Source organism: Musca vetustissima, unplaced genomic scaffold, assembly GCF_032173495.1.
Source record: "Musca vetustissima isolate MV318-11 ecotype Yass unplaced genomic scaffold, APGP_CSIRO_Mvet_v1 utg2907, whole genome shotgun sequence".
NCBI classification, from domain to species: domain Eukaryota; kingdom Metazoa; phylum Arthropoda; class Insecta; order Diptera; family Muscidae; genus Musca; species Musca vetustissima.
The window spans coordinates 93481-117949 of NW_026880563.1; the positions used below are offsets into that span (position 1 = coordinate 93481).

Consider the following 24469-nt stretch of genomic DNA (forward strand, 5'->3'; position numbering starts at 1 on the left):
TGGACTTTTTAAAGAATATTTTTCAAGGACTATTAAAGGCGTGGACTTTTTAAAGAATGTTTTTCAAGGACTATCAAAGGCGTGGATTTTTTTATTGCATATATCTTTAAGGACTATTAAAGGCGTGGCGTGAAGACTATTAGAGACTAGGATTTTTTATTGCATATTTCTTTAAGGACTATTAAAGGCGTGGCGTGAAGTCTATTAGAGACTTGGATTTTTTAATGAATATTTTTTCAAAGACTATTGGAGACGTGGATTTTTTAATGAATATTTTTTCAATATTATATTATATTATAAGGTGTAGATTTGCTCAAACATATTTTTCAATGACTTTAGAGGCGTGGTTTAAAAGAATGTTTTACAGGGATTAGTAGAGGCGTGGATTTTTAAAGAAATATTTTTGAACTCTCAATTCTTTGTATTTTCGGGAGATTGGAAACGTTTTTCAACAATAAAAATCGAAATCTTCCTATCAAACATGATAAATATTGGTCCAAGTTTTGGTATAATGCTAATATAAAAGAACTCACCACTTTTGGCATTTAAGGGCATTTTAAGGACTTCAGACAAGGGTTTCAACCCATCTGGTTATATTTATATAATTTTGGTTGTTATTGGTTGGCAAGTTTTCTTATCAAAAATTTTAAATATCGGCCCTTGGGTATCCGGGGATATGACTGCGTTATATTTGGTTAATTGTTCGAGGCACATTTTCCTATTTGTAGAATTACGAAGTCGCTGAGATTTGGCATACAAGGAACACTGTCTACTTTCAGCACTGTCAAGGTGGAATTTACTTTTCTCCTGGCAACAATTTACCATGTGATAGCGTCCACATATAAATATGGGAATATTTTTCACATCGGCCGACTCTCACTCGAATGTCGTCCAAAAATGAACGTTCAACCACAGAATCAGCGTACCTTCCATATTGCATGTTAACACGATCGCAAAAAAGTTCTCGTTAGATCCCGCATAATTCGACATTTAAAAACATGTTAATCTAATGCTTCAAATAACGATTAGAAGATCCCCACAGGTCACAAATCATGGATCTATTCAAAAGAACCCGGAAGACGAACCAAATCCAGCGAAAGTTGTTTGTCTAAAAGTAATTCCGAAACAAATGAACCACAGAACCATAATGCATGTTAACACGATCGCAAAAAAGTTCTCGTTAGATCCCGCATAATTCGACATTTAAAAACATGTTAATCTAATGCTTCAAATAACGTTTAGAAGATCCCCATAGGTCACAAATCATGGATATATTCAAATGAACCCGGAAGACGAACCAAATCCAGCGAAGTCTAAAAATAATTCCGAAACAAATGATCCCTTTTTTTCTACGTAAAAACTGGTGGTGCCTATTCTGCTTGGGTGATACATATCACAATTTTTACTTGTTTGTCTTTGAAAAAATAAAAAAAAAAGAAATTGATCAAGAGAAGGAGAAATCATTCACTTTCAAGCAATTGCTGGGTCATCCGTAGTAAAGGTCTGAATTTTTGGGGTTTTTATGGTAATAGATCTATGAAGTGAATTTTTAAAATAAAATCATATTGTTATTTAGATGACAATTTTTAAGGAGGTTCTTTATTGCCATCCTTCTAGGAGGGAAATACAAATTATTTTTGTCACCCACTGTCACAACTCAACCCAAAATTTATTTGCAATAAACCAAGTGAACCCCTTTGTATATCTCTATCTCTTCTTTTTCAATATTTGTGTGAAGACAAATTGTATACATAGCATAACAACAAGTTAACTTTAACAGCCATTTGACATTTCAAACAATATTTTCAATAGATAACTCTACAACGACTGGCAAGACAATACACCAAAAAGTTTTATGGCAATTCTTGCATTGCAAAGTTTCGTTTCTGCTGTGACAAAAATTAGTAAATAACTATCAATTTACAGTAGTTCTTCAATTTTATTGGAAACTGGCAATTAGTGAAATTCATAAAAAAAGATAAAGTTTTTTCCTGGAGTATTATTTTGAGATTGGTCAATGGGATTTGTTGAATATTTATTGTAAAAAATTGAGAGTTTCCAAAATGCAATATTTTGTGATAAAATTGAAATTCATTAGCAAGTAATAAAGTTACAATTTGTGTGGGAGAATTTTTAATTTTACACAAAATATTATTGTGCAGCCCCAAAATTAAAAATTTATTATTTATGGAGAATTGTCAATAGCATAAAATGTGAAATGTGTGTCCGTCTGTCCATTATAATTTGTAAACACGATATAGGCCACAGTTATGGACCAATCTTCACGAAATTTTGCATGTAGGATGGGTTCTGGCCAATGAAGATCTTTGATAAAGATCGGTTAATATTTAGGGGATGAAATGGACCAAATACTAAATTTTTGTCGGTTTTTCTGATCGCTCCAGAGGCCGCAGTTATGGTCAGAATATCGTGGAGAAGGGAATCGGACCTAAGAATAAGCATGCCTGTTTTGATCGGTCAATAATTAGCGGGTCAAATTGACCCTGACTTTTGTGTGAAAAATTACAAATTTTTTATTCTGGGGCGTATATACTTGCTCCTGAAGGACATATACTCGAGATGTTGATAGTATGTCCAAGATGAGTTGTTGACCTTCAAAAAAACTTTAATTTTGTCAGATTTTCTACTCGCTCTAGAGGCAATTATTATATACAGAACATCACATATTTTACAAGGTGAATTGGATCTTACCAAATATTTAGAGCGGCTGTTTAGATGATGATCGGTCAATTTTCCGAGGGTCAAATCAACCAAAACCTAAAGTGACCAATTTTTTATTGTATGACGTAAAAATTCACTTCAAGAAAAAACATTTTGGAAAATATGCAAGACTTAGAAATAGGAGATGTTGATCTATAATCAGTAAAAAGGGTGCAAATATCACGAAATATTGCCCAGGCTCAGAATATAGAACCGCCGAAAGTGTGCTTTTCGTGGTAGTTGTGTAGGGTATCATATGGTCGGCCCCGTCCGACTATACTGCTCCGCTCACTGGTTTTTTATATAGCTCTAATTAAAAATTTAATATCTATTGAGAAATGTCGTAAGTCATAATAATAAAATAGAATATGAATTGTTAACAATTTATTTCCTGGAAGTCATATAATAATTCAATGAGATATATTTCCTTGAAAATATGTTTAGTGAATAGATCAAGACCAAAGTTGTCAATTTTTTCAATATTTGGTATAACTCAAATTAAAAATTTATTATTTATTGAGAAATGTCAGAAGTCATGATAATTAAATGGAATACGAAATGATAACAATTTATTTTCTGAAAGCCATATAATAATTCATAGAATTATGAATTTTTAAAATATATTTTCTTTAAAATATTTATAGTGAATATACCACGGGCAACATGCCTTTCTATAAAGACTTTTGAATATAAAAAATACTCTCATTCATTAAGCATAATAAAAATATCTTATATTGTCATTCCAGTGAAAATATTTAATTTACACAATATCAACAGTTGTACACATTTGCAGGCCCTTCAATATTTAAGTTATAAAACAATCCTCGTATTAAACGCAATTTCACTTAACTGAAGCTAAATAGGAAAAAATCAAATTTTCATTCATCAGAAGCATCATCTGATGAGTTCCCATAAAATTTAAATTTTTAAAATTTGAGTGTAATAAAAAGCATAAATTTAAAATATTTTAGAAAAAACAAACACTAAAACAATCAGATAATAAAAAAAGGATTTCATCCATACACATGTAAAAAATAAATCAAGTGGTGGTTATCATGGTGGTGTATTACAGACAACAGGAAAAAAACAAATAAATAAAATGTAACATCAACAACAAAAAAACAATTAAAATAATAAACGACGACATTTTTTGTAACAATAAAACATTTGTTATTGTTTAACATACACTATTGACTACTATTTTGCATTTTTATGTGTATATATTTCTGTTTGATTTATTGCAAAACATACATACACATAAAAATGCATAAATATTTATATTTATATAGACGAAATAACAACACAAAAACAAAAAAAAAACACAACACAACATAAAACAAATAATAGTTTACGAATGAATGCATTTTTAGAGCATAATAATAAAATGAAACACACAGAAAATAAAAATAATAATAAGGATGACGAAATAGATTAATAATTACACTGGTATGCAAATTAAAAACAATAAAAATTCTTGAATTTAAAAAAATTATACACTAAAATTGTTTAAATTTTACAAAAAAAAAAAAAAAAAAAAAATGTCAAACATGTATTTTCAAAATAATGGATTTTAAAAATAAACGCTTCGTTACGAACTGTCCCGCAATCATGTCTTGTATTGTCTTAAAAACTGATTTAATAAAAATGTTCAAATTTCACAATTTTATTTATTGCGAAAAAATGGCTTCGATAAGCCTTTGTTTGGTGCTAAAAAATTGAGTTCATTATGGTCGACGTTGGCTCAAAGACGAGGGTCGTGAAAGTCGTCCAAAAACGGTCTTGTTGCTAAAGAACATTGATGTCGTCCGTGACTTGCCATGAAATAGAGGTATCCTTGGATATTTCTCCGTGATTTACGTTTATCAGATCGTTACAGTTGACAAATTATGGCTCTATGCAATTGAGTCCGATACAAAACAGCAATCGACAATGATGGTCTTCGAAGACGTGGCAAATCCAGTGAAAGTTTTTTGTAGAATAATCATTCTGATGCAAATGGTCGCCTTGAGTAACATAGGATGACATATACTGAGGGGTACACCATAATTTAATTGGCTGAAGTTTTTGGAGAAATTCGAAAAACGGACAAGACAATGCGATCACTCACATATCGGCTCCAAACAGAGCCATAGACTTATATTGAAACCCCTTCTGTTGATGGGGGTTCTGTTTTTGTAGAATAATCATTCCAATGCAAAATGGTCGCCTTGAGTAACATAGGATGACATATTCTGAGGTGTACACCATAATTTGATTGGCTGAAGTTTTTGGAGAAATTCGAAAAACGGACAAGACAATGCGATCACTCACATATCGGCTCAAAACAGAGCCATAGACTTCTATTGAAACCACTTCTGTTGAAAATTTCTGTAAATGCAAAGCTATTGCCAAAACTAGGACCTATATATTTTATTAACTCTCTAAACCCTCATCAGAATTGTTCTGGAAGGAATAAAGAACAACAGATATTATCATTTCCCCAGTATCCTACTAAGCTGAATTTCATTGGCCCAGCATAATTGCCTTGGAAAGACCGTAGACCGCAGCATTCGAATATGGTTAATCTATCCGGATTATTCTGGAAGGAATAAAGAAAAAAAAAAACACAAAAAATCCTTTCCCCAGGATCCCGCTAAGCTGAATTTTCTGACTCTTGATAAATTTTCCAACGACATTCATGTTGGCCCATGGTGCCTTGGAAGGAACCGTGGACCAAAATATTCCAATAACATTCTAAGTCGATTCTGTGTATTGAAATCATGAGAGACACCATTAATTAATTAAGACAACTTTAAGACAGACCTTTTTCATTGGATAGCAAATCTTCTAGGTATATTCCCCATACGTCCCTGCCTCAACATTAAGACAGACCTTTTGCATTGAAATTGGGATATATCCCTACACGTTTTTGTATAGTTCCGTCTTCTAGAGGTACTCTCCGATATTCCGTATTTTTGTAAACGTTTTATAACCGATTTGGATTTAATATGGCATTTTAGCAAATCTATCTACTAAAAATTATCGATATTGGGCCAAGTTTCGCATATGAAATCGTTTTTCGGAATTAATGACATATTGACCGAATTAGCTGTTATTTAGGTATTTGGTTTTCATTGGGTAGCAAATCTTCTAGGTATATTCCCCATATAAAGGCACCCTCGATTTTCCGTATTTATACCCGACACAACTAGGTTGTTACCGACTACCTTAGTCGATCTAGACATGTGAGTCTGTCCGTCTGTCAATTATAATTTGTAAACACGATCCTGCCCACAGTTATAGACCAATCTTCACGAAATTTTGCATGTAGGAGCGGTTCTGACCAGATAACACCCGTATTGTTTATGGAAATGAAATGAACCAAATACTTTATTTTGCAACGGAAAAGTTAATAGGATATTCTAGAGCAGCGGTTGACCTTTAAATTGATCCAATTATATTGCCATATTTACTCGGATAGGGGAGTAATACGTAAATATTTAAAGTGGTCTACGTTTCTGATATTGTTTAGTATTACCATTAGCACATTTGAGGGTGGAAATGTAGGAAATTTTGTGTAAGATTCCGGTTATTGTCAAGACGACTCTTATAATTTCCGGTGATGATTATACGAAATTTTGGAGGTGAAATGTACCAAAAGCTTTAATTTTATTATAATTATCAGACGAAGAAGACGAGCTTATGAATTAATTCGAATGGACGTCTTGATGACAAACGGTCAATATTTAGCGGGTCAAATGAACTAAAACTTTTTTGTGTAAAATAACAAAATTTTGAAACATATTGAGTACATTTTTTACTCCGGAAATCATAATTTGGAAAAGATTTCGCAGGAAAGCTTTTGAGCTCTAATCGGTCAAGAGAGAGCAAAAATCGTGGGAAATTATCCAGGCGCTTTTTTTTCTCATATTCCATTTTAATGCGGATTATGGTATGTATGTACGCGATCCCTACAAAAGGGGAGGTCGTCCCCTCGGTCGGCAGGGGTGGGAAAGTGAGACGTGGAGATACCTACCTAGGGATACCAAGGTCATTGCCCAATTTTCCAACTCGAGTGTGTATAGTTTGGTATTTCGTTCTGGCTGAACTTTGAAATACCGGCTGAACACATAGATAGTCCGAAAAGCTTTAAGCTTTCTAACAGTTCCTATGACTTAGAAGGACATGACGGCATATTGCCAATTTAATAGTATATACTAAAATTTGGTCTGATCGAACATAATATAAAAATATTATCCTATATAATATCCTATATAAAAAATTCCTAAATTTTAAATTCTTAAAAAATCATAAAATAGTTACGTATTACATTTAAAAAATTTCAATACAAATTTATATACCAGTGTAATATATATGCATATAAAATATATTTTTTGTCAAACTAAAACACACACACAAAAATTGAAACAAACAGAAAAAAGTTACACAAAACAAACAACAAAAAAGATAATGGAATGCCAGTATTGTATTTCTAGTCCGTGGTTTTGTGATTTGCGGTGGTTGTGGTGAACAATTTTCTAATTGAGTGGTGTTACAAATGATTATTATATAGGGGAGAAAAAAATTTGCAATTTTTTTCTGGTTGACTACTTTGATAGTTTGTGATTTTTTGGTTAGGGTGAAATTTTTAATCGAATTTAAATCGATTTGTATTCGTTATTGAATTTTTTTGGTTGGTGAACAAAATTTTTATTGATGGTACAGAGAGCGATAGTTTTTTTTTCGATTTTCGTTTACCTTGGGTAATTTTTGTGGCACCACTGGTTTAGGAGGCGATAATGGTTGTTGTTGTAATTTATTTGTCGTCTTTGTTGTTATACTATTATTCAATAATACCGAATTAATTGTTGTTGTCATTGTTTTGACCAGGGCGGCACCGGTGGCCACCATTGTCGGTGTTGTTGTCTTCGTTGGTGTTGTGGTCACTGTGGAGGTTTTTGTCAATGTCGTCGTCGGTGTAGTCGCGGTTGTTGTCGTTTGGGATTTCATTGGCATTTTAGGACTCTGTGTTTGTTGTTTTTTGTGTGTTTCGGTTTTTAGGTGGATTTGTGTTAATTTTTGTCGTTTTTTTGTAATTGTTGTTGTATTTATTTGTGGTTTGTTTGTTGGGGGATTGTTCATAATTCAATTATAATAACAATTGTTTGAAACCAAAAAACAAACATAGCCATACATGCAATAAATTAATTTAGTTTTTGTTGTTGTTTATGTTTGTTGTAGTTTTTTTGTATGAGTTGTATATTAAAAAAAATAAATAATTAAATAGAAAATTGAATTAAATATGTAGATTTATGTTGATTATTATTTATATATGTAGTTTATATTTTTTATTAATATATAAAGAGATTTATGATGGGCGTTGATAAGGTTTATAAATAAATTTAAATAGTTATAATAAATATAAATATGTTTAAATAAATTATTGTGAGCAGAAATTAAATTATTAAAGTGGAGGAACATCTAATGGTCAGTAAAAAATATTCTGTAGCAGTAGCTTCATGTATTCTATAAAATATTTGTCTTTTATTGGAGAAACATTTATAAATAGTCTATAGGAAAACCTATTGGTCTATTGGAAGACAGTTTCGTCTCATATGGGAATACTTTATGGTTTCTGTAGGATTGCTGGGTCTTTCAGAAGAAAACCTTCTGATATTCTAGAGAAAGATATACTGGTATTGTTAAAAAATGATAAACTGGTCTAAACGTAGACATTCTGATGATCTAGAGAATGATCTACAGTTAGGTCTCTATGGGTATACTTTGAGGTTTATATAAGAATGTTTGGTCTTTCATAGAAACACTTCTGTTCGGATAACCTAGAGAATGATTTAGAAAAATTACCTTCTGGACTTTTATAGAAATTCATTTTGGTCCTCTAGAAGACGACCATTCGAGTCTTGTAAGAATACCTTGTGATATTCTAGAAATATCTACTGACCTTCTATGGAAATACAGGGAGACCACCTGTTCTTCAAAAGGAAAATCTTCTGGGTTTCTAGAGGAAGACTGTCTGGCCAACTGGGTTCCAAAAGAAAGACCTGCTGATCATCTACAAGAAGTCATACTTGACTTGTATATGAGGTCCTAATGGACATCAAAGGTCTATTTATCGTCCAATGAAGAGGATGACTATTTGATCTTCTGTAAGAATATATTGTGGCCTTCTAGAAATATCTACAGGCCTTCTGTAGGAATGCAATCTGGGCTTTTTCGAATACTTTCTGTTCTTCTACAGGGAGATCACCTGTCCTTCAATAGGAAGACCTTCTGGGTTCCGAGAGGAAGACCGTCTGATCAACTCGTTTTCCACAGGAAGACGTACTGGCCCTTTTTGCGAAGCCCCTCCAAGAAAAAATAACCGCTGGTTCCATTTTCGAATACCTTCTGTTCTTTTGTTTGGCTGGTATATGAGGACCTTCTGATCATCAAAGGACTATTTTGCGTCTAATGAAGAATAATTTGTTTTCTATTGGAAGGCCTACTGGAAGGCCCTGTTGGTCACCTTTGCAAAGGCCTACTGGTTGCCTAAAGGATGACCTACTGGTCATCTAAAAGAACACCTGTTATTCGTTTAAAGAAAGACCTACTGATTGGCTAAAGGATGACCTATTAGTCCTCTAAAAAAACACCAGTTAGTAGTCTAAAGAAACTTCTACTGGTTTTCAAAAAAAGACCTTCTAAAATTCTATGACCTTCTGGTCTTTTGCAAGAAGATCCTCTGCACTTCTATAAGGAGACCACATCGTATTTTATAAAAAGAACTCATGGCCAAACTTCAGATCTTCTATAAAAAAATATATATAGATTTTGAGACGACCACCGAGATCTTCTATACTATACTGGTCTCCTGAAGAAACATTTATTTTCCTCTATAAGAAGATATTCAGGTATTTTGTAAGATGATTTTCTGAACTTCTATAAAAATACCTCCTAGTCTTCTACTTTCTGAGAGAGATTCTGGAATTCTATAAGAGGACCTCGTCATCTCAATAAGAAGACCATTTGACCTTCTATATGAATATCTAAGATATATCGATCTTCTAAGATATATCGATCTTCTTTAAATTTCTTCTAGGACTTCAATGCAATGACAAAGACTGGATTTTCTACAAAGTAGATTTCTGGTCATTCTATAAGAGGAAATTCTGGTCGTCTTTGAAGAAACTTCTGGCATTTGAAGGTCATTCATTTGTCAATTTGAAGACATCCTGCTATTGTATTAGAAGATGAGCAGGTCTTTTACATAAAGGCCCTCCAAGTTTCTTCTATAAGACGTCGACATTCTGGACTTTTATAAGAGGACCTCGTCGTCTCAAGACCATCGAAGACCTTCTAAAAGAATACCTTCAGGTCTTCAATCGGAACAACTTCAGACCTTTTCTGAGATTAATATATTGGCCTTCAGAGTACTATCTTCTATTAAAATATCTTCTATGATTTCAATGCAATGGCTTTCTGGCTCTTCTATCAAACAGACCTTCTGGTTATTCTTAAGAGGACATTCTGATCTTCTTGCCGGAAACTTCTGGTGTTCCATTAGACAATCATGAAGCAATATATACGAAGATCTCCTGGTATTGCATTAGAATATGGGTTGGTCTTCTACAAAAAGGCCCTCCAATTTTCTTCTATTGTTTTATTGGAATTCAAAGAAAAATATTCTTTTCATGCTGTTCTATGTCCTCGATGGTCATACGAATTCTATCTTTGAAGCCTTGGATTGATGTTGGGCTATTGGTATATATCTTGTGGTTCCAAGTAATTCGACAAGACAATTTTTTGATGGCGTTCCAGATAAATTTACTGCATATTAATGATCCAACCAGCAAAGAAAACGTCCAAGATCGGTTTGCTTGAGTTGTTGCTTTAACTGAACTTTTATAAGCCCTACCAAAGTCCCAATATTGTGTAATCACAACAATATGTTCAGTTGTTCCCAAGCTACGACTATAGTTTAATTCTCCATATCACTAATTTATACCAACCGCAAAAATTTTTTCTTCCCGACAACAAAAAATCCGAAGTTTTGTGAACTGTGACTGCATGATTCTTCAACATGTTTGCAGTGAACTTTAATAATTTCAATGCATTGATCGGATCCTGCCGAAATATATTGTAAATAAAAAACGAGACTTCCTTCTTAAGAAGACCTTCTGGACCTCCTGTGGGAAGTTCGTTATTCTACATATCCAATAAGAAAAATCTTCTAGTACCTTTGTTAACACCTTAAATTCAAGAAAAAATAATTTTTCTTCCCATCCATCATTTCTGGTCACTTTACCTTTGCAATCAGGATAATCGAAATATAAAAAATAGATATTTGTATAATAAAAAGGATAATGAATGTTGATTGTGTGTGATTATTATTTTTGTTGTTGTTAGCTTTTCTTTTTTGTCAAAAGCAAAACGAGCAAAAACCATGCTAAATTGAACATTATCTACTGTACAAAACCCAAATAAACATAAGGAAGAAACTAAATGAGAAGGAAGAAATGCGAAATCTTTGTATTATTTTTGTATGGAGGGAGGGAGAGAGGGTGTTAGGAAAAAACAAACATTAAAAATTCAGCATGCAGCATTTTGGCTTTTGAGTTACATCAAAAAGAGCTACCCCTCTTACAAGACAGACAGCGACTGCAGTGAAAACTAACTAACAAGGATAACCGAAGGAAGAAACTCACAGAAATCCTTAAATATATTACATTCTAGAAAAACAAATCTAGTGAAAATCTCAAGAAGTGAACACACAAAAAACAACGCAGCAATATAGAAATAATAACACTCAACTCCTCCTCCTGCTGCTGCTGCTTCGGGGGTGGAGTGTAAAAAATAATTGCACTGCTGGCTGATGCTGCTGCTATCTAAGGAGGAGGATGATGACGATGATGAAGCTATGGACTATCGTAATCTTCTAGAGAAAAAGTTCATTTCTACCGCTAAAGTCTTGGAGAATGAATGCGTTTCAATGATTTTTTGCATCAATGACATGGAAGAGAGTAATGGGGGAGGAGTCGGGCTGGAATGCCACTACATTTAGGGACGATTTGATTTTGCTAGCAGCACTTAAGAACGCAAAATCCTTTAATGCTAAGATCTACTTCAAAGTAAATACTTTTGGGGAAAAGAAAAAGGGCTTTTGGAATGTTTTCCACCCAGTTTGAAGAAGAACACAAATTATTTTCACAAAAGAGGTTAAAATGATTTTTAAGGGTTGGGGACGAAATGATTTTCGTTAAGTATTATTATCGAAAAATAAAATGATGTTGTTTGTTTTCCAAAAAAAAAAATTAATCTTAGAAAATGATGTTTTAAGAGAAAAGTGGATTTTCAAATAAAAGGACTATTCAAGAAATCTATACTATTTTTGGGTTTGTTTGTCTGGTTTTGTTTTCTTCTAAATGGTTTTTGTATTTAAAAAATGTGTTTTTTTTTTTGTATTTGTAAAAAATCTTTAAATTTTAATGATATGAATTGTTAAATATATTTGAGCATCACTTACCTTAATTGATGGAGGTCCACTGGAATGCGAATCATTATCGGCCAACACTGAGGGATTATTTTCATCGACAACAATTATTTCATAATCACCATCTTGTATGGTGCGTCCACCTTTTAGGTTTATTTTTTGATGATTTGAATTGGTGGTAAAAAAAAACAGAAAATAAATATTAAAGATTAATAATTAATTTGTATAAAAATATTATTTGGTTGTTTTAATAATTTCTCTTATAATTGCTCTTAATGTTACACATTAATAACTTAATTAACGTTACAATATTTTGTTGAATTGCGAAAAATTAAAATTTTAGCAAATTATAAATAAAATTATTAATTTAACTTATTAACTGGAAATATTTAATATAAAAAAATAAATTTTGGCATAATTAAAAAAATATTTAAATAACTTAAAAATAGAGGCTGGTGAGTGCATTTTTTGTTTTTTATATATTTACATAGAATATACAAACAGCAAGAAGATTTTTTTTTAAATAAAATATTAGGGGAAATATTACATTTTAGGTTACATCTTTTGTTCTTTAAAAACGTAGAAAATAAATTGTATATTAAATTAGAAAAAAAAATTCTTGTCAAAAATGGTTTATTTAAATGCCTGAACATCAAGCTTTGAAAATTTTTAAAATATCAATTTTAATTAATTTAAGTCTTTTAAATTATCATTATGGCTCCCCCTGATATAAGGTCAACATCCCAACGACTATTTTAACCAGTGAGCTGAGCAGTATATTCGTACGGGGCCGACCATATGATACCCTACTCAACTACCACGAAAATATACCTTTATGCGGTTTTATATTCTGAGCCTGGCAACATTTCGTGATATTTGCACCCTCTTGACGAATAAAGGTCAACAACTCCACTTTCAGTTTATTTACGCCATAAAATAAAAATTTTGTCATTTGGTTAATTTAACCCTCGAAATATTGACCGATCATCATTTAAACTGCCTTTCAAGAATTTGGTCAGATCAACTTCACCGTGTAAACTATAATAATGGCCTCTAGAGCGACTAGAAAATCTGACATGCCTAGATCGGCTCTGCTAGTCGAGATATGCTGATCAGTATACTTAAAGACGTGTCTAAGACTAATATTTCACGGCGTTCTTGGGACAAAGATATAATACCCTGACACCATAGTTGTGTAGGGTATAAAATGCATGATTTTTCTACAAGGCGTCACATTAATCACCTATATGAAACATTTAGCTCTTTTATAAGATAAGAATACCTTCAAACATTCTATAAGGAGAACTTTAGCTGATGTAAATGAAGATATCGAGGAAAACTATCAATCTGATATTTCAGATCATTAGATCTGAACATGAATATAACTTCGAAATTTTACAATCTCCTATACTATAAAATAACAGCCGCTGATCTTTAACTTTCTGCATACCTAAATCTCGACCCTGTGTAAACCGAATATACAATATATTTGCGTATAATTCCCATATCCATCCGCCTACATCATAAAAATTTTATATCAAATTAAAGGCCAACCATCCTTATTTCAAATGCTCTTAGAAAATTCGAATCATGTATTCCCGAAATCATGCTTATTTATTGGGCAGATTTTCTTCCCCATGTCGTGGCGTTCGGGTCGTAATTGTGACCTCTAGCGAAACCAGAAAAATAAAGTTTTTTGCCCAATTTATTCCCTAATATTAACTTCGATCATGTAACTCATCACGAAAGAGAAATAAATAAAAGCATTTACATTAATGATTCGCCCTAAAATGGCATAAAAATCGAAAATTCAGCTTGAGCCCGGCTGGGGTTTAAACCCTGGTGCCTATGGCATATCTCAATTGTTGCCCGGCTCCTTAACTTCCTAAGGTTGCACAATATCCAGATGTATACCATGAAAGAAAAATATTATAGGTTGTATGAAAAAATAAAGTCATGACTACATGAAAATCTGTTCTGAATAGGAATATTCTGATGTTCGATGACAAATGTCGGAACCTTAACCTTACAAAAATATCAAATAACGACCTTTGTAAGCCACATTCCCCAATATGGCGGATGCGCCGCATAACTAACAGCGAAAGCGTCGCATAATGGTGGGAATGTAGAATCTCTCTGGCGTTTCTTTTCATAGCAACTTCGATCATGTAGCTCATCTTGAAAGAGAAATAAATAAAAAAATTAACCGATCAGTCCTGTAAGGTTTCATGATGATTGATCCGTAACTGCCGTCGTACCTCCATTTAAAATTATCGATTCAGCTAATCGAAGTGGGTGGTCTAGGTCCAATATCTCGTGGCGTTACAAATTCTTTCATAACAACTCTTCCTCTCTGTGGTAGTGTTGGTTACGATTCCATTTATTAAATTAGTTAGTGGGTTAACAATTATCACACGGAAATTTACAAACAGAAGGCATGAACGTACCTCAAACCTTACTGTGGTACGTTTATCCTAAATTTTTTTGTAATTTTCTATGGAAAAGTCAGATCGTGCAGGAAAAAACCGTAGTTCTGTCTAGACCGGAAATATATATAGGAGTATAGCTACGGTATGCACCAAAATAAATCATATCGGTCAAAATTTTCTTTATTTTTAAGTCGATGTTAAGGTTTTTGTATAACGAAGCCACTACACGCATTAGATACTTTGGACTTTCAGAATTGTTTATACATACTCACAGATTATTTTTATCCTAGTCAGTGCTTTGAGTATTTTTATACCCAAGTATAAAGGTTGAAAATTCTTGGAGAAAAATTGTTATTATAGGTACGAGCCTCCATATAAAGGTTATAAAGATTACCGTACTTGTTGTCTTATCTGACAATTAGAGTGTTGAAGATTTCATAGAAGTAAAAAATTAATATTGTACCAAAGTTCCTCACAGAAAGGGGTAACTCAGTGGATGTATATCATAGATCCCAAATCTGTTATATATTCTGGTTTTTAGGATTTTTAAAACATATTTGAGGATATATTCTGGTTTTTATATATTCTGGTTTTTAGGATTTTTAAACCATATTTGAGGAGATTAGGCAAGTTTTTCAACCAAAAAAAAAAATCTTCCTACCAAATATGATCAATAATTTTGCATCAGATATTGAAAAAAATCATCTTCATACAACTTAGTCATGTATGTATGTTGTAGAATTGTATATTTATATTCAGAACAATGTACACTGCATCTGCCGAAAGTTTGATTCATTAAAAATTCATATATTTTAGACAATATTTACAGTAATATATATATACCCCAAAATACATAATGATGAATGGAGCTGAATGACACAACAGACCTATGCTGATAAATGAACATACAAAAATTGTATTTATTTACAAAACATAAACTATTTAAAATGCATATATCACACAACATAACGACGACGCTAACAATAAAGGTTAACGGGTTCTGAAAATGGTACTAAATCTTAGCTATGAAGAAATGATTTATTATATATGTCGAAGCAATTTCCATAACCCTTTTTAAGGAGAAAAATGTCGAAAAAAGTTTAAAAATTTGAATTCAATTGAAATTAGAAAAAAACATCACTAATTCATGTGAATCATAACAAGTGTTTTGCTATCCGGTTCAGTGGACGAGTTCGTCAAAGCTTATTTTATTTAACAGTATCAAAAATAGAAAAATTGACCGCAGACTAAAAATTATTAGCTTAGTTTCCAATGGGAATAACTTTGATGTGAATCAAAATAAAATATCAGACTCAGCACATACTCAAAACATTTCAACTAACTTGATCGTCAATTGCAATTTCTATTTTAATTTGAATTCTGTGTTTTGTTTTATTATACCATTTTTTCTCTAAGTGTTATCAATTGTATGCTGGATATTACGACAACTATAACAACAGCTATAATTCAGACAAATGTAAACGACTGAATGTCGGTGTATTTACTTTTTGGGACCAACAACAAACAAATAATGGTTTTGTTAAATATACTCGTACTAGCAATGTACTACTACTACTGCCTATTTGACTTGTATTTATTGATGTTTAAAATGCATGAATGCATTTTGTTGGCCACCGAATATACACCACACAATAGTCTGCGTTTGGTACAATTGTATTTGTATTTACAAAACGTTGAATAATTAATGGCTTCCATTGTATTGTCAACCATCTGTCAAAATGTAGATGGATACATGTCTATAAATACACACACACAAAATATTTATTTAAATTTTTCGTAATGTTCATTTATGTATATATTTTCGTCGTGGAGCATTTTTTTTTCTAGAAATAAATTTTTCATTTTGAATATTTCATAAGGTATTATATTGAAATAATTTGCTGACATAAAATTGACAGTTAATTTGGAGCAAATATTTAATTTCATGTCATATTTTTATAATGGAAATGGTTGTTGTCGCTTCATTCGGCATTTGTTTTGCATAATTTAAGGTAAATTTAATACATTTTCAAAAATGTAATCATAGTTGTGTAGAAATGTTAGAATAATGGGAATTAAAACCACAAAGGGGTTAAAAATAACATTTTTGATATGGGAATTGATGAATTAGATATTTTTATTATTAAAATAACAACACTTATGAGAATTATCAATGAACTGTGGTCATTTTTATCTCTAGATTTTTAACAGGCTACTACAGGGATAAATTCTTTCTCCAAAACAATTTTTTGTTAATATAGGTGACCAAGGAAGGAAGTGCTATTGAAAATATTTCCAAAGTACCTCCCGTTCTTTTGGAACCTGATTTTGGATGATATTAAATTATATAAGTTTTTATCATTTTTTGATTTTGTTTGATTGCCAGGGTTGTATAAAAAATTTAAGAATACCGACACTCATTACTTTTCGGAAAAATTTCTTTCTTCGCCCTGGCCGAACTTATTATTAGCTTCACCATGTGAGGGACATTCAAAATATTTAAATATGAGGACTGTAGAATTAAAAAGTGCTGTCAGGAGAAAACGAAATGCCAAAATATTAGATTGGGGAAAAATAAATTCTCTTTTTTTGTGTAAATGGTTTAAAACATTTATAATAATAAAACATAATTTCTCCGATTTCATCGACATTTTCGACGACCGGCCTATCTGTGGGAAGTACATCTTTAACATCAAAAATTTATGAACGGAATCTACGAAACCAAAAATTGCACATAATTGGTTGTTAGAGTATCGGAACCATAAACACCATTCACAATTTTAGCCGCTTGGCTTGCATTTTCACATTTGTCAAAGAAAATCTCTAAAATGTACCAACGAAATAATAATACGGGCAGTTATTTAAGGACTGTCCAAAAACGTTGCCTAATATTCATAAGTTTGAATATGCAGATTGGAAAAGTCTACGGAAGATCAGCAAAAGACAAACCAGACAAATAATGACAATACGAGCATGCACACATCGACACAAACCAGATGATGGATCATCCACGGTACAGCCCCGACATGATACCCAAAATAATGTTTTAACGCGAATAGTGCTGTAATTATTTTATTTGAATTTTGGAATAAAACTTTCAGCGTCTCTAGATTGATTTATTGATCGTCTTATGAGTGTGACCATATGGCACAGCTCGGGTTAAGTAACGTGATTTGCAGTACCAATCACATTGCCTTATAGATTCATTATCTGAATCTTTGGAGAAATATGAAAAACGAACAAGGAAATGCGAATATTTGTGTACCACTGCAACGCAGGATTTCACACATCGGTTCTAATAGGGTCGAAACAAGGAATTGATGGGTCATTTTACGTACAACCTTGACTTGGCGCCCAACGATTTTTTGAGCATTTTAAGTGAAACATTATCATTTGTTTGCTTAAGTCTTCTGAGAATAAGAGAAGACGAATCATTGTGCACCTGGCACATCGGTTCTGAGCTGTGCCTTTTTGACAGGCCAAATTATGGAATTAAAGGAACGTCCGCAGGAACATGGCACTCAAAAATTTCAAAAGCAAAGTAGGACTCTCAATTCAGAGTGATAAAAATATTTTAGCCTAAAGTCTTTGGAGATATTTGAAAAGGAAAAATTCGAAAAACGAACAAGAACAGATAAATGATTGTGCACGATAGCAATGTAGACTTTTCGCACATTGACTCAAATTCGCCGTACAGACATTTGAGATTTGGCGCCCAATCACTTCTTAACGTACGACCTTCAATTCTGAGTGTCAAATTGCGAGTCATTGTGCACCTGACACTTTAATTGTGATCAGAGTCTTTTTGACAGGTCAAATTATTGAATTGCGGGATTGTCTGCAACATAGGACTGTGAGTGATACCTCACAGTTTTTTTAGTCTGGAATCTTTGGAGGGCGGAAATGTAGTGCTGATCGCTTTGAAATTTTACAAGAAGTTCTGGCTATGGTCAAGGACGACGCCGATAAAAAAGTATTGAGATGATATTTAGGGTGTGCAATGAAAGGATAACTTTACTTTTGTCAGATTTTCTAGTCGCTCAAGAGCCCTTATCTGACCAAATATTTAGAAGGGTTGTTTAGATAATGATCGGTCAATATATCGCGGGTCAAATCAACCAAAACCTAAAGTGATTAAAATTTTATTTTACTTCGTAAATATTCATTTAGGGAAAAAGATTTGGAAAATATGCCAGGGTTAGAAATATTGTCCACGCTCAGAGTATGGAACTGCAGAAAGTTAGATTTTTGTAGTAGTTGTGTAGGGTATTATATGGTCGGTACTGTCCGTCGATACTGCTCCGCTCACTGGTTTTAGTTTATAACAGGTATATAAATAAATTGCTCTAAACTCAGAAAATGCAAAAAATTTCAAAATAATTGACAGACCTTTATTCTAGAAAAAAAATTACTGAAAATTAAGAAAATGATTTGATTTTGAGGACTTATATTTCATATAAATAGGTATTATTAATTGGAAATGTGTATTTGAAATTCAAATAAAATCCATATATAAAGAAGATACCACAATTTTATCTCAGACCCTAATTTATCACAAACCAGAACAATTCCTCACAAGCTACTTAATTCGGAGAATACAATTTTCTTCGATGAATATAATTTCCAATTTGATTTTTTAGTTGGAAATATTAGATATTGGATCTGAATACCTATAACGGAAGAACAGAGGATTTTTGTCGTTTGTCCATTTATTTTTTTGGCACTGATTTATTTCAAGTACATTTCGAGGTCAATAAATCGCCAATTTGAATCCACCTCTCCTTCGAACAAGCAAAACGCCAATATATCGTTTTTATTTTTCCTTTATAATCCTTTTGTTTAATTCTGACATTTAATTTCTGAAATTAGCATCGCATTTTTATGTTCCACATCAAATATTCGTTCATTTTTATTTTCAAGTTTTTTTTTTAATACATTCGAAACATGCCTATAATACAGATTCAGTTTTAAGGGTTCTCGTGGAATTGTGGGAAGAATTGTTTTGATGGTGCTTTTTTATTTGGACAAAAAATAGGTGCTCAAAAAATGGTGCCATCTCGTTATTTATGAAGTGCGTGAGAAGCAATAAAGAAAACAATACAAAAACTGGAAAAGAAAACGAAATCCCAAGTAAATAGCAAATAATAAACAAAGAAAATAAACATAAACAAAAATAATGGTTGACAAGGCAAATGAAAAGAAGGCGAGAAATGAAGCACCTTTCGGACAAGTGAACAAAAGAGGTAGCCGTTTGTAACCCTAATATACCTTGTTGTTATTAGTATTAAAGAATTAGAATGGAAAAATTGTAAGAAAAACGAAATAATAATTCAAGATAAACAGAAAAGCTTTTTTAAAGGAATCGAATAACAAGCTAATTAAAATGAAAAGAAGAAGACAAGGAATAAACAAACAAACGTAATATAGAAGGCCATGAAAAACGAGATTAGCCATAAACCAAAAAAATAAACTGAATGGCATTATCAAAAACAATCGTCAATAAAATAGATAAAAACAAGGGAATAACAAGAATTTTTGCCATAATGAAGAAATTTGAAGCGGAAAATTAAAGAAGAAAAGAAAAACATGATAGAGATATCATTAAAAAGCCTATTAAGCTAACATAAAAATGTAATCTGAAAGATTTCAGAATTTTTATGTTATTGTGAAATGTTATCACAAAAACACATACATACAAACGAGATAAAGAAATTAAGGAAACGGAAATGATTTTCCAAAAAAAGAAGAAGAAGAGGAAAACTCAAAACGAAACAGGCTAACATAACTCTCAATAATAAGATAAGATTTATAACTATTGTTAAAGAGGTAAACAAATATAAAGAGTCTTCAACAAAGAATGTAAGAGAGAGATACTAAGAGAGCAACAGTATGCAGTAGTACTCTTTCATATACAGTATATGTTTTAATACCTGTTCCAGTTGTTGTACGTCCATTATAACGATAATTATTATTTATACCATTATTTTGTTTATATGCAGAGGATGCCGCCATGACATTGGCCCCCGATGCCACTGGACCTGTTGTTAGGCCGCCATGCATGCCAATACCGCCACCGACAGCTGTACCCAAAACATGACCACCAACACCATTACGCATATTACGACCATTATTCATGGCCGAAGCGGTCATAGAATTGTGATTGCTGCCAGTCGGGTTGCCACCATTGCTATTAGTATGCATTAGCCCGGGATTATTGCCATTTGCAATTTGATTGCCAATAACACCGCCATTTAACATCATACCACCTCCACCACCGCCGCCAACAACACCAGCTCCACCATGCTGGGCATGATAATCGACAATACCATTCTGGTGAGCTGAGGTCATACCATTTAGACCATTCGTCATCATCATGGCTGAGGAAGATGTTGAAGGTGTACGCATATATTGTTGTTGCTGGCCTGCTCCTGTTATATGGCCATGCTGATGATGATAGCCGGCCCCATTCATATCAACAATACCACCAGCATTTGTGTATTGTTGTTGCTGTTGTGGCGTCGATATTTTTCCATTTAACACTTGACTGCCATTCATCATGCTGTAGTGGCCTCCATTGGCTCCAGCAGCGGCTGCTGTCATGTGTTGCTGTTGTTGCGGCTGGTAATGTTGGTGTTTCTGTCCATGACGTCCATGTTGTTGCTGTTGCTGCTGATGATGTGGCTGTGAGGCCAAACTTGAAAGTGAAGATGTTGAGGCTGGTTGTGAGGTGTTGGTTGTTGAAGATGTTGAAGGACTTGTCGATTGGTTAGCCAAAGGCGGTGAAGGACAATGGGTAGCATAACTAGCTGCTGCTGCCACTGCTGCATTATTCATTGCCTGCTGATGATGATAGTATTGGTGTTGTTGTTGTTGCTGCTGCTGTTGATGTGCCAAGTGATGATGTTGATGTTGTAAATGAGATGTTTGTTGCATTGACTGCTGCTGTTGCTGATGTTGATGCGGTGGCGGTGAAGGCATTTGTTGATGATAATATAATTGTTGTTGCTGCTGTTGTTGTTGGTGATGATGATGTTGCTGAACATGTTGTTGCTGTTGCATATTTGTTTGCTGTTGCATATTGCCTGCCGTTACATGATTATGATGTGTACCGGGTAAAAATTGTGGATATACATGATGTGACCATTGTGGAAAGAGGGGACGACCTGAGGGTTCTACTCGAGTTAAAAAGGGGAAGAATAATTATAAAAGGAGAGGGGGAATTTTTTGAGAAGAAATAAAGCCAATAGATGTTAAGAAAATATGTGAAAAAATAAATAATTGGCAAATGAAATGAAATGGAATTACGAGATAAATCACGACGGGAGTAACATAAGAAAAATACAATGTTGTCAAATGGGAGAGAAAATAAAAGTGAAATAAAGAGAGTCAAAGATATACGTCGTTAAGAGAGAGGTGATTTATTAAAATATAAAGAGTGTAGACAAATATTGAAGAATAATAGAAAATAATAAGGGATCGAGAAATGGGAAGATAATAAGGGATCGAGAAATGGGAAATTGAGAAAGAGCGAATATTTTAAACATGACAGTATAATAATTTAAATAGAAACATAGAAGAAGAGAATTAGCAAAAAATACACAGAGAGAGAGAATTAGTTGAGAGATTTAAAATTATATGAGAAGATATTTGAACGAAAAATGAGATTGAGAGAAAAATAAATTAATCAATAAATTAAAGAAAAAAAGGTTATAATTATTGAGAAAAAAATAAAAAATAGGGAAAATATAATGAAATTTATGAGCGTGCCAAGAGAGCATTAGAAGAGAGATTTGAAATAATGTCAAAGGAGAGGAAATTAATATGAAGAAATGAAAAAAAATATTGGAACATAATTCAGAAAATTAATAACAAGAAGAATTCCAAGAGCGAAAAAATTGTGTGGAAGAGATAAGAAGATGTTAGGGAAAAAGGGAAATGTTACAAGAGATCAAAAAAATAAAACAACAGAAAAGGGAAAATATTTGGAGGGAATAATATCGATGTTTAACAAATAGAATAAGAGTGTTAGTAAGAGGAGAGAGATTTAAAAAATGGATACAAATAAAATGTAGGTGAAGTATTGAAAAGAGAGGAGGGAGAAATAATAATACATTAAAACAAAATATTAAATTGAAAATAGGTAAAGAGGGAATATTAGAAAGAGTGTAATTAAACCCAAAAATACATTTGAGAATGGATACAAATGAAAAGTAGGTAAATTAGAGATAGAATTGAAAAGAGAGGAGAGAGAAAAAATAATCAATTAAAACAAAATATTACATTGAGAATAGGAAAAGAGGGAATATTATAAGGGGATTAATTAAAACCAAACATAGATTTTGAGTGGATATGACACAAAAAAAAGAAAGAGAATTGAGTAAGAAGTTGAAATAGAGAGTGGAGAAAAATCGGAGCAGGATATAAATGAAGATCCCGAACAGGAAGAGAAAAAAATATTGTATGATAATATATTTTAATAAGAAATATTGAAATTGGGATACATATATGAAAGGTAGAATATTGAAAGAAGGGAGAGGGAAAGAAATATAAGGGATAGGTATCAGAAAAAAAAAAATTATAGAAAATTCCAATAAAGTCAAGAGCGACGGAAATCGATTAATTTTTGACAAAGAAATAATTATTTCCAAAAATAAAAATAATATATAAATTTCCAAGAAATTAAAATTGAAAAATAAATATCAATTCAAATAAATGTCATGTTATTATTAAATTTCAAATAACATAAAGAAATAAATAAATTTCAGGAAATATTAAAATAAAAAAATGGATAACAGGCAAAAAATTATTAAATTAATTATCAGAATTATTTAATAACGATGAATGGTTGTTGGTTGGTCGATTTTATGATGGAATTGTATTGATAATTATTTTCCCATACATACACAGACACATTTACACACATTGTTGCCAAAAAAATTTTTCATTTGTATTGACATCAGTCAGGCAGGCAGGCAGACAAACATAAAGGTGTGATATACAGCAACAACAGCAGCAGCAGGATATAAACGATGTTGGTTTTTTGAAAGCAATTTTTATGTGGTTTTATTATGTTTTTTATTTATTTTTGTTTTTGTTTTTTATATTATTTATGGCAAAAGGAAATATGCATTTATTAAATTCCACAGCAAAGGTAGTAGTTATTATTGCGACAGGGCGACAGAGAGAGAGATAGGTAGAGCAGAGAGTTTTCATCGCAAATTTTTTTGGGGTCAGGGGGAAATATCGAGGAAATATATATTATAGATTATGGCATATCCGGCGCATCAAGAGAAATTTAAATGTAGATAAGGAGTTTATGTACAAAAGTTTAAAGTGTTGTTGTAGTTTTGAGTTTTTTTTTTTGTTGATTTAGCAAAAAAAAGTTATTGATGACGCATATAGTTTGTAGTTCAGTTGGTGTTGGGTGGATGATTTAAGGGTTTTGGGGGGAAAAAACATGGCATTACATTTTATTTTCCACATGGAATATTATACAAGTTTGGGGATGGTTTGATTTTTTTGTTGTTTCATTTGTTTCCACAATGAATTATTATCATACACAAAAAAAATGTCCGGAATAAAAGCAGCATGGAAAATTAAATACGTAAAAACCAGAACAGAAAAAAAGTAGAAGAAAAAACGAGAAAAGGGGTTCCATGATTAGCAATACGTTTTGGTTTCAGTTTTTTTTTGTTCTGTAGTTTTTTTATTTTTTGCATAGCAATAATGACATTATTAACAACAAACAACTAACCAAGAAAATAAAAGAAAAAAATACTAACAACAAAAAAATTAACTAACTAAGAAACTTTTATTAAAACAAAAGAAGAAAAAAATCGCCCTTAGCCAT

At 32.3% G+C, this 24469-nt stretch overlaps 1 protein-coding gene across 1 annotated transcript in view; it reads right to left on the reverse strand.

Moving 5' to 3' along the window:
- LOC133326235 (neurobeachin) overlaps positions 1 to 24469 on the reverse strand; it is a 164869-nt gene that overhangs the window by 15868 nt on the left and 124532 nt on the right. Inside the window, exons 22-24 of the mRNA XM_061534916.1 lie at positions 20550 to 21788; positions 12224 to 12333; positions 7459 to 7725 (exon numbers count right to left, since the gene is read on the reverse strand). Coding sequence (XP_061390900.1) covers positions 7459 to 7725; positions 12224 to 12333; positions 20550 to 21788 — 1616 coding nt within the window. The remainder of the gene's footprint in view (positions 1 to 7458; positions 7726 to 12223; positions 12334 to 20549; positions 21789 to 24469) is intronic.